At 41.1% G+C, this 16,061-nt stretch overlaps 1 protein-coding gene across 1 annotated transcript in view; it reads left to right on the top strand.

Moving 5' to 3' along the window:
* COPG2 (COPI coat complex subunit gamma 2) overlaps positions 1-16,061 on the top strand; it is a 131,677-nt gene that overhangs the window by 19,355 nt on the left and 96,261 nt on the right. The window contains exon 5 of the mRNA XM_054564121.1: positions 4,182-4,261. Coding sequence (XP_054420096.1) covers positions 4,182-4,261 — 80 coding nt within the window. The remainder of the gene's footprint in view (positions 1-4,181; positions 4,262-16,061) is intronic.

The raw sequence follows: 16,061 nt of genomic DNA, 5'->3' as shown, positions 1-16,061 counted from the left end.
ATACATACAATACTGTGTAAACAACAACAACAGCAACAACAACAACAAAATCTAGCACCTAACAATATGCAACGTGCAATAAAAAAATTATCCATAGTCAGGAGAAAAATGGATCAACAGACACAAACCCAGAAATGATAAAGATGATGGATAAGCTGGTAATGACATTAAGCAGCTATTACAGACGTGGTCTAGACGCCTGACAATGTATAGAAAGACATAAAAAGAATGAGGAACAAAATCAGACATCCAGAGAGATCCAGAAATTTAAGAAAGGAAGGGATGGAGGGAGGGAGGAAAGAAAGAAAGAAATAAGGAAAGAAGTTCTCTTTCTGTCATGAAAAATGCACTGCATGGGGTTAATAGCAGATTAAAGAGGTGGGGGGGATCCGTGAATTTGAAGCTGGATAGAAACTATCCAGAATGAAACAGAAAACAGACTGAAGAAAAATAAGCAGAGTGGCAACAACATATGGCATAATAGTTTCAAAGTTCTAGTAGTGGTTAGCCTAGAAATTGCAGCATGAATTTTTGATTTCTCAAAACCTGATATCCATCTTTGCTTTTACCTATTCATGGAGATTTGAGAACCTTAGGATACTTATATGTATGTGAGTATATAAACATATATTTATATATCATAATATTGGTTTTTGTTATTCATGCAGATTTATCCATATTTTTACCATGTTTTTAAAAAGGATTTTATTTTATTTTTTAGAGAAGTTTTAGGTTCACAGAAAAATTAAGAGGAAGGTACAGAGATTTTCCATATACTCCCTGACCCCTCATGTGCACAGCCTCTGCATTATCAACAGTCCCCCCAAATGTAACATTTGTTAGAATTGATGAACCTATATTGATACTTTGTAGTCATGCAGAGTCCATAGTTTATGTTGGTGTCATTCTCAGTGTTTGTACATTCTGTGGGTTTGGACAAGCGTGTAATGACATGCACCCATTATTAAAATATCCAGAGTATTTTCACTGCCCTCAAAATCCTTCATACTCCATTAAACTCCCCTTAATTCTATCCCTGCTCCGCTAACCCCTGGCAACCATGGATCTTTTTTTATTGTCTCCATAGTTTTGCCTTTTCTAGAATACCGTATAGTTGGACTCATACAGATATAGCCTTTTCAGTTGACTCCTTTCGCTTGCTAATTAATATGCATTTTCGTTTTCTCCATGTCTTTTCATGGCTTGGTGGTTCATTTATTTTTAGTGCTGAATCACATTCTCTTGTTTGGACAGACCACATTTTATCCATTCACCTACTAAAGGACATCTTGGTTCCCTCCAACTTTTGGCAGTTGCAAATAAAGCTGCTGTAAACATCCTTATGCAGATTTTTGAGTGGACATAAGTTTTCAGCTCCTTTGAGTAAAGACTAAGGGGTACTATGGCTGGATTGTATGGTAATAAGAAACCACCAAAACATCTTCCAAAATGTACCATTTTTATTTCCACCAACAAGAAATGAGAGTCCTTGTTCCACATCAGCATCAATATTTGGTGTTGTCAGTGTTCTGGATTTTGGCCATTCTATTGGGAGTATAGTGGTATCTTGTTTTAATTTGCCTTGCTTTGATGACATATGATGTCGACCATCTTTTTACATACTCACTTACCATCTGTGTATCTTTTTTTTTTTTAATTTTTAAAAATATGTTCATTGATTTGAAAGAGAGAGAAACATCGATATGTTGCCTTCCATATGAGCCCCTACCGGGGATGGAACCTGCAACCTAGGTATGTGCTCTGACGCGGAATCGAACCTGCAACCTTTTGGTGAACAGGATGATGCTCCAACCAACTGAGCAACACCAGCGAGGGCATTTACATATCTTCTTAAGTGAGGTTTCTGTTCATGTCTTTGGCCCATTTTTGTTTGTTTGTTTTTTGCTTTTTAACATTGATTTGAGAGAATGGGGGGTACAGAGAGGGAGAAAGAGAAACATCTATTTGTCATTCTGATTGTTTATGCATTCATTGATTGCTTCTTGTATGCACCCTGACTGGAGACCGAACACTCAACTAAAAAGTCATTGCCATGTTGTAGCTGGTATGGCTCAGTTGGTTGGAGCATTGTCCCATACACTGAAGGGTTGCAGGTTCGATTCCTGGTCAGGGCACATACCTAGATTGTGGGTTTGAACCCAGGTTTGGGCGTGTTTGGGACGCAACTGATTGGTGTTTCTCTCTCTCGCATTGATTGTTTCTCTCTCTCTCTCTACCTCTCTAAAAAGCAATGAAAAATGTCCTTGAGTGAGGATAAAAAACGTCATCACCATACCCCAGGGCCATCTAGGTTTTCTTATAGGAGTTTTACAGTTTTGCATTTTACATTTAGGTCTGTGATCCATTTTGAGTTAATTTTTGTGAAGGGTATAAGGTCTTTGTCTAGATTTATTTTTTTGTATGTAGATGTTTAGTTGTTCCACTGCAATTTTATGGTTTTTTCTCTTTATTCCAGTTGTCCCAATACCATTGTATGGCCTTTTTTTCTTTAGTCAAAGATCAGTTGACTATATTTTTTATGTGGGTGTATTTCTGGGTGGCCTATTTTATTCTATTGATCTATTTGTCTATTCCTTTGCCAATATCACACTGTCTTGTTACTTTTTACCACTTTTTTTCTTTTTCTCTTCATTCCTTGCTATGTTCCTGAGTTATTATATAGAATAATTTTCTTGTGTCTGAAGAATATGCCTTTTAGAATCTCATCCTTCCTAGACTTTAGATACTTTATCCTATGCCAGTAAGACCCTGGCCTTGTACTTCTATGGCTGAGAGTTACTTGTTTTTCCATTTTTGGCACCTATGTATTACCCTTCATTTTGTCCTTGACTACATATTTAAATTTTTTATTCTATTTTATTTAGCATCTCTGTGTTTGTTTAGGCAGTATGTTTTAGTACTTATGAGCCCATCTTTTTCAATACTTTGTATTGTCACTTTTTAAAATTTTGATCATTTTGGTGCGTGGAAGTTGATATCTGAAATGTGGTTTTAAGTTTCTCTATATTCAGTTTTACTCTGCTTTATGGTAGATTTTTATCTGTGTGTGTTGGGGCAGGGGTGGAATTATCTTCAGCTTTGAAGTTTTTATTCTTATTTTCTTTTTCCTTCTCATGGTAGTGTCATATAGGTATGCCTGCCCTGTTACTGGCTTTCTCTTTCTAGGTGTGGGTGGGTGGGCGGATGGGGGTGGAGGTGTGTGTGTGTGTGTGTGTGTGTGTGTGTGTGTGTGTTTAGTTACTGTGAAAATCGTCACTCCCTTCTTACCTTTTCTTAATGGGCTCAGGAATGTCCACCAGATTCTTTCTGCAGCTTGGACTCTGGAGATGGGTCTGGTGTATTTGAGTGTCACTATTTATAAGACATTTGAATGAGGCTGGACAGGCTAGAGGAACCAAAGCTCATGATGTGTAAATAAATCAGAGGTCCAGGTGAGGAGGAAGAGTAGATAAAACTTTATTATTGTTAGCTTAACACTTATTTTAGATTCAGGTATCCATCTAGAAATCTTGAGAATTGAAAATGGGAGTTGGTTATATAACCATAATACTTTAGAGAAAAACATCTGTATATGCTGAACTGATGAAAATGTAGAGTCTGCCTGTCTCTCTAATATATGTTTTTAAAGAATTTTAAAAGTACGTTTTTCAGGACAAGTCTTTAACACTTTGAAACTCTTGTCTTTGGACTCACACTGTCAGAGTCCACCTTCAGATCTCTCTGCATAAAAAGGTGTATGATTAACTGAAACTTTGAGTTTTCATCTAGATGCTTCCCAGTGTTGGTGCATTAATTACTCGGGTTTAGCAAGTAGTAGTATTCTAAATGTTTTCTCACCCAGATAGTCTTGAAAGGACTTTTTGGGTGGATGAAAACCTTCATTTCCTTCTTTGATTTGAGAGAGACAGAGAAACATCAAATTGTCATTCCACTTAGGTATGCATTCATTGGTTGTTTCTTGTACATGCCTTGACTGGGGATCAAACCTGCAACGTTGGTCTTTTGGGGCGATGCTATAACCAACTGAGCTACCTGGCCAGGGCCTGAGAATCTTTTTAAGAATAACTTTCTAGGTATATCTACTTGGGGACCTGCCTTCAAACAGTTTAAAAAAACCACTTTCTTAGGAATAACCTGTTGCCTTTTATAAATAATTTCAGCAAATATTGAGACGGATGTGCTACCTCACCATCAAAGAAATGGCAAACATCTCTGAGGACGTGATCATCGTCACAAGCAGGTATGTGAATGCTCAAACCCAAGGGTGGGATGCTTATATATTTAGTGGAATATTTATTGTTCTTTTGATATTAATTTTACCTGTTTGACTATAAGAAAGCCAATAGGGATTTAAAAGAATATAATATCTTAAAGCATTTTTTTCTGAAATGTGATGTCATTATGTAATAACCATCCCTATCGGCTAACGCAAAGAAAGAAGTCACAAAAGATAATGCTAATAAATATGATTACATTTTAAGTGTTTAAAAAGTATATAAACAAAACTAAAGAGTAAGTGATACACTGAAAATATAAGTACATCAAAATATTTACAATAATAGAAAGAACTCTTCAAAAAATCCCAAGTGATAATCCATGAAAATAACCAGTGTACAGGAGCTCTATATTTTTAAATAGTCATTTTCACTAGTAGCCAGAAAATGTAAATTACTTTGAGAATGAGTTACATTTTTACCCATCAAATTGGCAAAAAAGAAAAAAGGCAGTCAGTACATGTAAGAGAGACTGATGTTTTGCAGATAGAAAGAAGATAGAATAATAAATTGATTCAGTTTCCTAGAAAGCAGTTTGGCAGCCTTTGTTGAATGTTTGAAAGGTTTTATCCCTTTGATCCAGTAATGCCACAGCTGTGCAACAATGCTCAGAAAACAGCACAGAAAGGCTCCCATGCAGTGATGTTCACTGCAGGACTGTTTACGCTATCAGAAGGGATAAAACAAATGTCTGCCATTGTTGAAAATTATTTTATTAATCATATTTCATACTCAGATTTTTTATTTTTTGAAAATATTTTTGAAACATCTTTAATGATGTGGAAAAGTCCTTAATAAAGTGCTGAATGAGAGTTGGACCCAAGTCTATACTAATTCAATATAGTCTCACTTTAAAAAATATTTTATGTATAATTTTATGTATCTATAAAAATAGTTGGATGGAAATACACTGGTATGTTACCAGGAGGTTATTTCTGGATATTTGGGCTGGGGTTATTTATTTTAACTGTTGATAATTTCCAAATGGCCTAGGATGAGTATGTATACTTTAGAGTTCTAAAATATATGACAAACGTTATTTAAAAAACAACTGCCTTAATTCTAACTCATTTAAGTGAATATGGGTTTTGTAAAACAAAATGCATTTTGGAGGGGGGTGCTTGTTGTGTTGATGCAGTTTCAATTAGCTTTCAGCTGAAAATAACAGGCAGACGTGAATAGTCACTGACGCCAAATAGGCAAGAGTAGCTGGTGCTGGTTCAGGAGTTGGACCTGGTAGGGCTGGTGTCTCTTGAATTCTGGTGGACATTCTCACATTATTGCAAAATAGATGCCTGAATTCCTGGCGGGGGAGGGTCCCGGGGAGGGGCCAGGGAGGACAGCACCATCGGCCCCTTCTATCAGGTGTGCAGTAGCTTTCCCCAAGGCAATTTTTAGATTTCATTTGGCACAGCTGTAATATATGACTCTCCTTAGGAGTCAAGGGAAGTGAGTGCTGAGTTTTTATAGCCCAAGTATTAGGGGCAGGCAAGAAAGAAGGGGTTGAAAATAAGTATTGGATTAGCCAGTGAACAGTGTCTGCTGCAAGAAAGAAACAGAAAATCTTCACGTAGGTTGCTAGCTTCACTAGAGAGTGGAAAAATTAAAAATAGACTAGTCAACTATTTGATTGAGGGTTGTTTATGTAGCTGTTACTACTTCCCTCTAGTCTTCTTAGGCCGCCTTGAATTATGGTGGGTTTTCAGTTCATTTAAGTAATTAGTGAGTGTAGTAGGCAGAACAATGCCCCCCCCCCCTAAAATATCCCCGCCCTGATTCCTAAGACCTGTGAGCATCTTACATGACACAATGAAAGGGAATTGAAGTTGCCGAAGAGCAGATAGGGAGAGGGGCCTGGAGCATCCGGTTGGGCCCAATGTAAGGATTAGGGTCCTGAAAAGTGGAAGAGGGAGGGGGGAAGGGGTCAGCCAAGAGCTGTGATGGTGGGAGCTGGGTCAAGGACACGGAGTTGCTGGACTCAGAGATGGAGGAAGGGGGCCAGGAGCCAAGGACTTTTGTTTTGGGTGGAAGAGGCAAGGAAATGGTTTCACCCATGTGGCCTCCAGAAAGGAATGCAGCCTTGATAGACCCAGTAAGACCTGTGCTGGACTTCGAACACACAGAGCCGAAAGGTAAAGAAATGAATGTTGTCTTAAGACTTTGTTTCTGGTAACTTCTTAGAGCAGCAATAGAAAAAGGAATAGATTTTGCAACATAGAAGTGTATCAAATCAATATGTTATATATTTTAAACTTAACACAATGTTATGTGTCAATTACATCTCAAAGCTAGCAAAAAGAAAAAAAACCCCAAAACCTAGTAGATATTTTCATACCTGGGAGTGGGGTGCTGCTGTGACAAATACCTAAAAATGTGGAAGTAGCTTTGGAATTGGACACTGAGCTGCTGGAGGCATTTTGAGGAGCATGATAGAAAAAGCCTGCATTAATTTGAACAGATTGTTCGTAGAAATAGGGATGTTAATGACTCTGCTAGACTGAGAAAGAAATGAGGAGGAGAGAGAAAACATTTATCACCTTAGAGAATACTCAAATCCCTGTGAACAGACTGTCGGTATAAATATGGGCCTTAAAGGCGCTGCTGGTGAAAGCTCAGAAGTAAATGAGGAGGATGTTAGAAACTGGAGGAAAAGGGATCCTTGGGTATAGTGACAGAAAGCTTAGTGGAATTGTGTCCTGCAGTTAATTATGTGGCAAGCAGGACTTCTAAGCAATGAATTTGGGTATTTAACTGAGGTTTCCAAACAGAGTATTGAGGTGCGGCCTGGTTTCTTTAAGTGACTTATAGTAAAATTCGAGAGTAGAGGAGTAAATTGAAGAGAGACCTCTTAAACAAGAACCAGGAGTTCTTGATTTCAAAATTCGTAGCCTACGAAAATGGCAAAGGATGCTAAAATCAAGAGATCCAGTTAGAAAACATGCTCTAGAGAAAAAGTCAAAGGAGTTACTCTACAGCCTTTTGCTAAAACCTCAGAAAGATTCAAAGGTCAGAGTATTCACTCACACAAAACACTCTGAAGAGATCAAGGGTGTGACTCATAGATTCCCTCGGCGTCTAAGCAGAAACCAAAAATAGAGGCGGGATTATCTAGGCAAGATCTCTGGAGGAGCCTCTGCCTGAGGGAGCGAGTCTCTGTCCGTGCAGGGTAGTCCCACAGGCCCTTGAGAACCTCCTGCCGGCAGCAGCACTGCCAGCTTGGGCTGAAAGGGGCAGAGGGAGGATGAAGTGAGAGAAGGCTGTCGGAGCCCCACATTCTGCAGGCAGGAGACACGCTGCCCTTAGAAGCCAGAAGGGTGGCTTGAAGAGCAGAGGTGCAGGCCCAGAGGGTGGATGGAGCTGAGAACTATGGAGAATTTTGCTCGAGACTTGAACCCTTTTCCAGTTTGCTTGTCTGGGTTTCAGATTTGCGTGGGACCGGTGACTCTTCCCTTCCTTCCCTTTTCTGTCTTTCCTGTTACCCTGTGGCAGTTCCACCCTTGTATTTTGGGAGTCGTGAGCTGCTCGTTTTACAGGTCTGCAGGTGGAGAGGAGTTTGCCTCAGGATCCATTGATTATACCCAGAGTCTCACCCGTGCCTCATTTGGTTGATTTGGATACTCTTGGGACTTTTGAGTGAAACTTAGATGAGAGCCTGGGCTTTGCATTGATGCTGCAATATGTTGAGATTTTAGGGGTCCTAGGGGTGGATGGGGTGAATGTGTGGGGGTCCGTTTCTCCTGTGAGAGAGACGTAGCGCTGACGACGCAGTGGTTTGATTTTAGCCCATGAGGCTTGTGTCGGACTGCTAACTCGGAGAGCCGTAAACTAACACATTTTTGTTCTTTTAAGACATTAATCATGGTTACTTATTAGAGAATGAGAAAACTAATAGGGTAGATGACCATTCTACATACATAGATAATTGTGTTAACTTGATAAGAAACCAGGCTGATTACGAAAACCGAAAGGCAGGCCCTTCACGACCACATATATTTGGGTGGCCAAAAAGCGCATGGAAATGTACTTAATATAATTAGTTATCAGGGAAATGCAAATGAAAAGCTCACTGAGATATCATTCCATACCCACTAAAATGGTTAACGTAACAAAGCCTGGCTGTACCAAAATCAAAAAGCCTGCTGCAATACCAAGTATGCAGAACAGTTGCAACTCTTCGTACATTATAGGTAGGAATGTACTGTTGACGTAAGAACGTTCAAACCTGTAGAGAATTTTTGTAAACTTATTTGGGCCAAACTGTCGACGTATGCAGGGGAGCGTGATCACAAATGCACCAGAGCAGCGAGTTTCAACCTTTTTGAACTCGTGGCACACATACACTGCTAAAACTCTGCAGCACACCAAAAAATATGGGGTTTTTTTGCCTGACAAAAAAGGTAGGTGTAATTTTGATTCATTCACACCAGAAAGCTCTTGTTGTGTAGGCTGTTGTCATTTTTTCAGTCTGACAATTTAAGGGAAAAGAGGTCAGCCCCCCTTACTAACTAGCCAGTTTTTGCATGTTTTAAAAATTCTTGCGGCTCACCCGTGTGCTTGTGGCACAGTGGTCGGAAATTGCTGCTCTAGAGAATAAGTCTTGCAGTTCTAGTTATGTGTTCGGAATGATTACATGAAGGTGGGAGAAAGCAAGGTGGGGATTGGATTATGGGATAGTTAACAAGATTGTGTGCTCTCTTGAGGGTGGTTAGGCTGGTATCAAAGGTGTGTTAACCTAGGTGCACAGAAGAAATGGCCAGGGCTTGCTGAAAGCAAAGATAAACCTTTCATTAAAAAGTTATATGCCTGGGGTGTGGCTGCCCACCGTGACCTGCCCAGTTAGGAATTTATGACCAGATCACCCTGCGAGGTTACTTTCCACAGAACCCCTTTTTTCTTCTGTAGTAGGATAGTATATTCACCTTAGAAAAAGTTTGTCAGTGTCTTCAAGTTAAACGTATACCTGCTCTGTGACCAGTAATTCCACTGCTAGGTATTTACCCAAGAAAAATAAAAACATGTGGCTACAAAAAAGATTACAAGAATTTCATAGAAGCTTTGTTATAGCCCTAAACTGGAAACAACCCAAAAGTTCATCAGCAGGTGAATGGACAAACAAATTGTGGTATATTAATACAATAGACTACTCTTCAGCAATTAAAAGGGAAAACAGCTGTTTCAGGCAACAACACAAATTTCTAAAACATTATGTTGGCACAGAAGAAAAGAGGTGATTCTGTCTATGTAATTCTAAGACCAGCCAAAACGCTGCTGCGGTGATAGAAACCGGAAGTCGGATGGGTTGGGGGAAACTGACTGGAAGTAGGCGTGGGAGATCTCCGAGGCGACGGAAATGTTCAAGTAATTTTATTTTGCGTGGAGGGTACACCGGTGATCACAGCTGCTGAAAGTCCTCTGACTGAACATTTAAGCTGTGCCTTTTTATTGTCTGTAAAGTACATGCTCGGTTTTTACAAAACCTAAAACATGGAGAGTTTTAGTTAGTTAAGGATGACGGTCAAGTATATGGACCGTTTGACTGTACTATTTTACCCCTGTCTGATGTGACAAACCCAGTGAGAAAGTATGTGTCTGAAAATTGCTTACAATTTAGAATTGAGTCCTGAGGAATGATCTGTCACTCACATTAAAGAGTAGCAGTGGCGTGTGGTAGGGTTGCGCATCAGTATGTGGTAAGTGATATCCCTTGCCTCAGAAAATCAAACAAACAGTTCATAGGCCATGACTTAGGAAGAAATAAAGAGATTATAGAAACTGTTATCTGGCTGGCAGTTTTGAAATTAGTTGTGGGGATAACGTGAGGATTTGGGTAGGGGGAGGACAATACTTTGAGGTTCTGAGGGGACTAAGAAGCTCAGTTCATCCACTGAGTTGGTAAGAGAATTCAAGCCCGAAACAGCTTTTCTGCTTGAATGGTGCTGCCCTCCCTGAATATTACATCTGAGGGGTTACTGCCAGGATTTGGTTTAGAACAATAAAGGAAATGAGATAACTGTTATAACTTGATTTAGCCACCACTGTAGTGAAACCTCTCTCACAGATCTCCGGTAACCTCTTAATTGCAAAGTCCAAAAGCCAATTTTCAGTCCGCCTTTTACTTGACCTCTTCGTTTTAACATGGTTAGATACTCCCTGAAGTTCTACCATCCTTGGCTTTTAGAATGATAGTCCCAAGTTTCCTTCCCTCTCTGAGTACTGTATTTTGCCCCTTTTTGGAAGTCACTGCGTATCTTCTGCGGGCCACCTAAATACTGGCATTCCCTGGGGTTCATTTCAATGCTGTTGCCCTTTCCCAAACTCATCCTTCTATTTGATACCCTGTATCTTTGTACATGTTTCTCCGGGTGCCTGTAGTTAATGTGTCCTGCTTCCTTTTTTCAGTAGTTTAAAGCATCATTGTACACATTGACTTCCCTATTCCTGACAGAGCAATCATTGTCTACTTTGTTGCTCTTTTAGCACTTTGTTTTTAACCTCTATTCCAGTATGTAATTCATGGATTGTACTGTAATGATTTGTTTGTGTTTTTCTATCCTCTCTGCTGTTAGCTCCTGGAGAGCAAGAACCATGTCTCAGTGTAACTTTGTATCATCAGTCACTGGAAAAGTGCCCTGCATGGATTAGACACTTATTAAAAGTTTGTTGCATGAAGTAAGCAAAGGCTAATCCACTTTTTCTCTTCAGTCAAGGGGCTAGAAACATAAAGAGTATTTCTCTCTCCCTATCTGAAGAAAGCAGTCATACATTGGAAGAAGTGGAGAAATGGGGGTGTATCAGTCATGTTTCTCCAGAGAATATATGTATCTCTAGAAATCTCTTTCCATATAGCCATAGAGGTATGTATCTATAGCTATGCGGTAGGCAGTCAGACAGACATGAGCAGAGCAAGGACCATGGGCCGGGCACAGAAGGTCAGCCGGGTTGCAAGTCCTGTGTGCCTGGCAAGGGGCAAAACGGGCAAAACAAGGACGTCACCCGCCGAGTAACCTTTCCTTCCCCGGCATCTCTCTGGTCATTCGATTTGGACGCCTGACCTTTCCTATTGCTGGTCGTGTGGTTTGGACCCTCTCCTGACATGCTGCTAGTCCTGCGGGTTAGACCCCCTTAGAGGGGAAATGAACGAGGGAGCCAGAGAAGAGCCCTTACAGTTAAGCATTGTCCAGGACAGGGCAGTCCTCACCCACATCGAATGCATCTACGCCTCAGTTGTGTTTCGGCTCCAGAAAAGCAGCAAAACCAGACAAGTGACACCACAGCCGCCCTCAGGACAAGCTGCAATGACTAATGACACCCCCCCCCCGCCCCCACCCTGGTGCCAACCAATCCGTGGAGATCATGATCCTGAGAGGACACGTCTAGAAAGCTGATGAATATTCTATTCATACCCTCTCCTGGGACCGCCCCCAGAATCTCCACCCATAAAAGCCCTGAGGATGGGGGACCCAGCCTGAGCCTTTCCGGCCTCCCTCTTCCTCCTCACCAGGCGCTCTGCTGTTACCCTTCTCTCTCCTCAGCTCTCAGGGCCACCTCTTTTGCCCCTGTAACTTGCTTCCTGGGCCTATTTATTCCACAGCTCACTTCTACCTCTGTGACTTTCTCAATAAAATTTCTGTTACAGTTTGAGTCTTGGCTCTGAATCCTTTCTAAGCCAGAACTCAAGTACTGAGGCTGCTGCACAGAGGTCTGACATCTGGTGCCGGTCTCACTGCCAACAGATATATGGGTGTATATAGCTATAGCTATATGAATATATGGACATATGGCTATAGAGAGAGAGAGAGAGAGAGGAAGGGAGGGAGGAGTACTAGGAAGGATTGGCTCGCGTGACTATGGAGGCCGTCCCATGATGCGCTGCCTGCGAGCGGGAGGCCCAGGAAAGCCAGTGGGGTAGTGCCTGTTCAGACCCGAAGGCCTGAGAGCCAGGAATGCAGATGTGTGAGGGCAGGAGAATGTGATGTCTCAGCTTAAGCAGAAAGCAAATTCTCTCTTTTTGTTCTGTTCAGGCCCTCAGTGGGTAGGAGGGTGCCCACTGGCGTTGGTGAGGGCTGTCTTCTTTACTTGGTCTACTGATTCCAATGCCAAGCTCTGCTGGAAACACCCTTAGGAACACTCCCCAAAACTGTTTTACCAGCTTCCTGGGCATCCCGTAGCCCAGTCAAGTTAAGACATAAAATTAACCATCACAGAGGGTGTAATGGGTGTTGGGAACCTTCACGTATCCTGCTTCCCCTTCCCTCTCCTGCCCAGCTGACAAGGAGACCGCCCAGATTTATTTGGATTAATAGCTATTCTCTTTTTAAATGAAATTGTGGAAGACTTTTGAGGAATGATGATGAATGTGATGCCAAGACTTAAAACTTCCTTCTCCAAGGCCTATGAAGTGAGTTACAATGAATACGAGGGGAAGCCTGGGGATCTCTGATTCTAGCCGAGGTGTGGAGTAAGGCCACTGCAGGCTAACTCTCCCAGTGATTCAACAAACCCCCCAAAGAAAGCAGAAAAAGCAGCTACCTATGGCCTCATAGTAGCAGATGAATTGGGGAGAGAAAACAGTAATCATGAATATCAGTATGTTAACAGGGAGTTTCATGGGTTTGATCCAAGCGCTGGCTGGACCGAGACTCAGACAGAAGCCCATCGCTGTGGCTGGAGCACCAGCTTGAATAAAAGCGCCCTGTGAGCTGGAGAGCACAGGGGAGAATCCTTGTTTGTTTTTGTCTTTCTCTCTCTCTTTCCTGGCCCTGCCCTGAGGCCAGCCCCCGTGGCGCGGGAACTTCACTATGGCGTGGCTATAGGAAACCTGACCCTGTGAAAAGAAGCCCCTTCGTGTGAAAAGTAGGTGGGGGGGTGGAGATAATCCACATTTGCCTTTTGTCTTTTATGTCTTGAGGATCCACTTGCACAGAATTGTGCCATTGCACAAGGAGCTAAAGCTGAGAGAATCCCATATTTCAGTCTGGAAGAACTGGGCCAAGGGGACCTTGAGAAACAGTGTGGGAGCAATGACATGTACAAAAGGCCAGTCCGAACGTGTGACCTGAAGCGGACACGGTGGGATGCTTGCTTACGGTCAGCGTGCCTCAGAGACTTTTAACAGGACCCAGAGTCTCACAACAATCTCAAAAATGTCCAGATAATAATCCAGCGTTAGTCAACCATGAAAGTCCTGATCCATTCTCAAGGGAAGAGATAATCAGTAGATGCCAACCCCTAAACTGCCTTGATGTTGGAGATAATTAAAGACTTTGAAGAAGCTAATACATCCCTGCTCCATAAAGGTGAACACTCTTGAAATGAAAGAAATTTTTAGGAAAGAGATCTATATATATAAAAAGAACCAAATGAAAATTTTAGAAATGAGAAAGTACAATATACAAAATACTGTAAAAATTCACTGGCCTCAGGAGCAGAATGGCTTTGACAGAGGAGAAGGGCAGTGAACCTGAAGATGATTCAGTCAAATAATCCAAACTGAGGACAAAGAGAAAAAAGTAAGTTAGCCTCCTGTTTTGGCTGCGCATAGAATTCCGGGGTGACAGGTTTGTCTGTTTTCTTTCAGTCCTATAAAAATGTCTTGGTCTAGGGATCGTTCTAGTATCATTTCCCTTAAGCCTGAAATACTTGATTTAATATTTCCTTAGAAATATTTCATTTAATATTTAATGGTAACAAATAGTTTACCTTCATCTGAAGAAGTCTTTCTTTCATTTTTACTCATGGAAGATATTTTTAGTGGATGTGGAATTCTGGGTTGTCAGTTTTTTTTGTTTGAGCATTTTTAATGATGGTGTTCCATTCATTGCCTTCTGACATCAGTTGTTTTCTGATGAGAAATCCCTTATATGGAATGTGTCATTTTTCTCTAGCTGCTTTCAAGACTTTTCCTTTATTTTTGGCTTTCCGCAGTTTTGTTATGTATCAGTCCTATGAGTTTGTCTTTATGTTTCACTAAGCTGCTTGGAGCCATAGTTATGTCTTTCAACCGTTATTTTTTTCAAAAAAATCACTTTTGGTCCCAGTCCCTTTCTCCTCTTCTTCAGGTAAGAGGAGGACGCCACTGGTATATTCCCACAGGATGTACAGTCAACAGCAGCCTTCATCTGAACAAACACTGCACAGAGTCCCACCACAACACATATGATTAAATAAAGACTTAGAAATAATTTTGACAGTAAATGCACAAAACTTAGATGAAGTAAAACATTTTTAAGCCCTGAGAGACTCAAAGCTTACTTGAACAAATACAAAGCTATCCACTCTTTGTGAATGGATCAATTCAGCATTTTAAAGTTTTTAATCCTCCTACATTAATTTATAAATTCAGTGCAGTCTCAATAAAAAAAACCAAACAAACAAAACTAACGGGGCTCCATTACGTAGTTAGCAAATATGATACTAAAGGTCATGTGGAAAAACAAACACGTAAGAAGAGCTAGGACATCACTGGTGGAGGAAAACCACGAGGGAGGACCAGCTCGTCCAGTCCGTAAAGACGAAGGCCTGTGAGGCTCAAGTCGGGGCGGGTGGGGGGCGCTGACACATGCATGGCACACAGACAAATGGGACAAAATGTATGAGTACTTTGTAGTATGTCACCTCTGCCATGAGGTCTACATTCTCCAGATTCTCTGGTGCAAATGGAGACCACAGAATGAGGCCCAAACACACGTGGGAGTTTAGTATATGACAAAGGTGGCAGCTCTCTGATCACGGGAGTGAACGTCTGCTTTTTAATACATGACACTGGGACAACTGAGTAGCCACTTGGAAAAAGATAAAATTAGATCCATATTTCACATCATACACATGAATAAACTCTAAATGGACAAGGAATATAAATTAAAAAGGAAAACCATACTAGTACTAGAAGAAAACATGAGTGTATTCTTCTTTAATGTTGTATAAGGAAAAGCTTTGCTAATTATGACTAAAATTCCAGAGGAGATGAGAGAAAAGATTGATAAATTTGACTCTATAATTAAAAAGAAAAACTACATAGGAAAACCACCCTAAAATAGAGCATGAATCAGGTTTGCAGTAGTCCACGTTGTGGTACAAACAGTTACTCTGAATTTATTGCCATAGTGTTCTATATAAGACACTGCCACTCACGTCGTGGCAGAGGCGGGCGACAGTGGGCGCGTGAGCAGGAGATGCAGCGGTTTTATCATATGCTGCTCCCAGCAGCAGACAGCCTTGTGCGGCGATGGGACGGCCTACCGAGCGCTCACCGAGGCGGTGGGTGTAGATAGGACCCTGTGAGGCGGGAGATTCCAGGGCACAGCGTCGACTCCGGGGCCACGGGATGGCACTGTCACCAACAGATACATTTGGATATTTTAAAATACATAGATGTCTAAAATTTTTAAAAAATCTGTCAATATGGAAAGATTCTCAAGTTCTATTATGAGGTTAAAAAAGGAAGGTGCCAGAAAAGTGGAGACGCATTGGCACACATTTTAATAAGTCTCTGTGGTTTTCCATATATTTTTAAAACTTCCTTAAGAAAACATAAATAACTGTTCACGTGGTTATCTCTAGTTGGGTAGTACTACAGGCTAGGAAGGTGAGGGGAGGCTTAGACTTGATATCTTATACCTTTCTGAGTATTTTGAAAGCATACCTGCTACATGAATGAAACACTCTTATAACTAAAAAAGGAAAGAAACAAAGACTGACAGATATTCACAACTCTCTTCTTGGTGTCCTGATGGAGTGAGCTGGAGCCAGGGCCATTCGATGACATGA

This window comes from Pteronotus mesoamericanus, unplaced genomic scaffold (genome assembly GCF_021234165.1).
Source record: "Pteronotus mesoamericanus isolate MK-2021 breed Mesoamerican mustached bat unplaced genomic scaffold, CSHL_Meso_final scaffold_85, whole genome shotgun sequence".
NCBI classification, from domain to species: Eukaryota; Metazoa; Chordata; class Mammalia; order Chiroptera; family Mormoopidae; genus Pteronotus; species Pteronotus mesoamericanus.
Note: the sequence above shows the minus strand (reverse complement) of the source record. Positions and strands in the feature narration are given on the sequence as shown.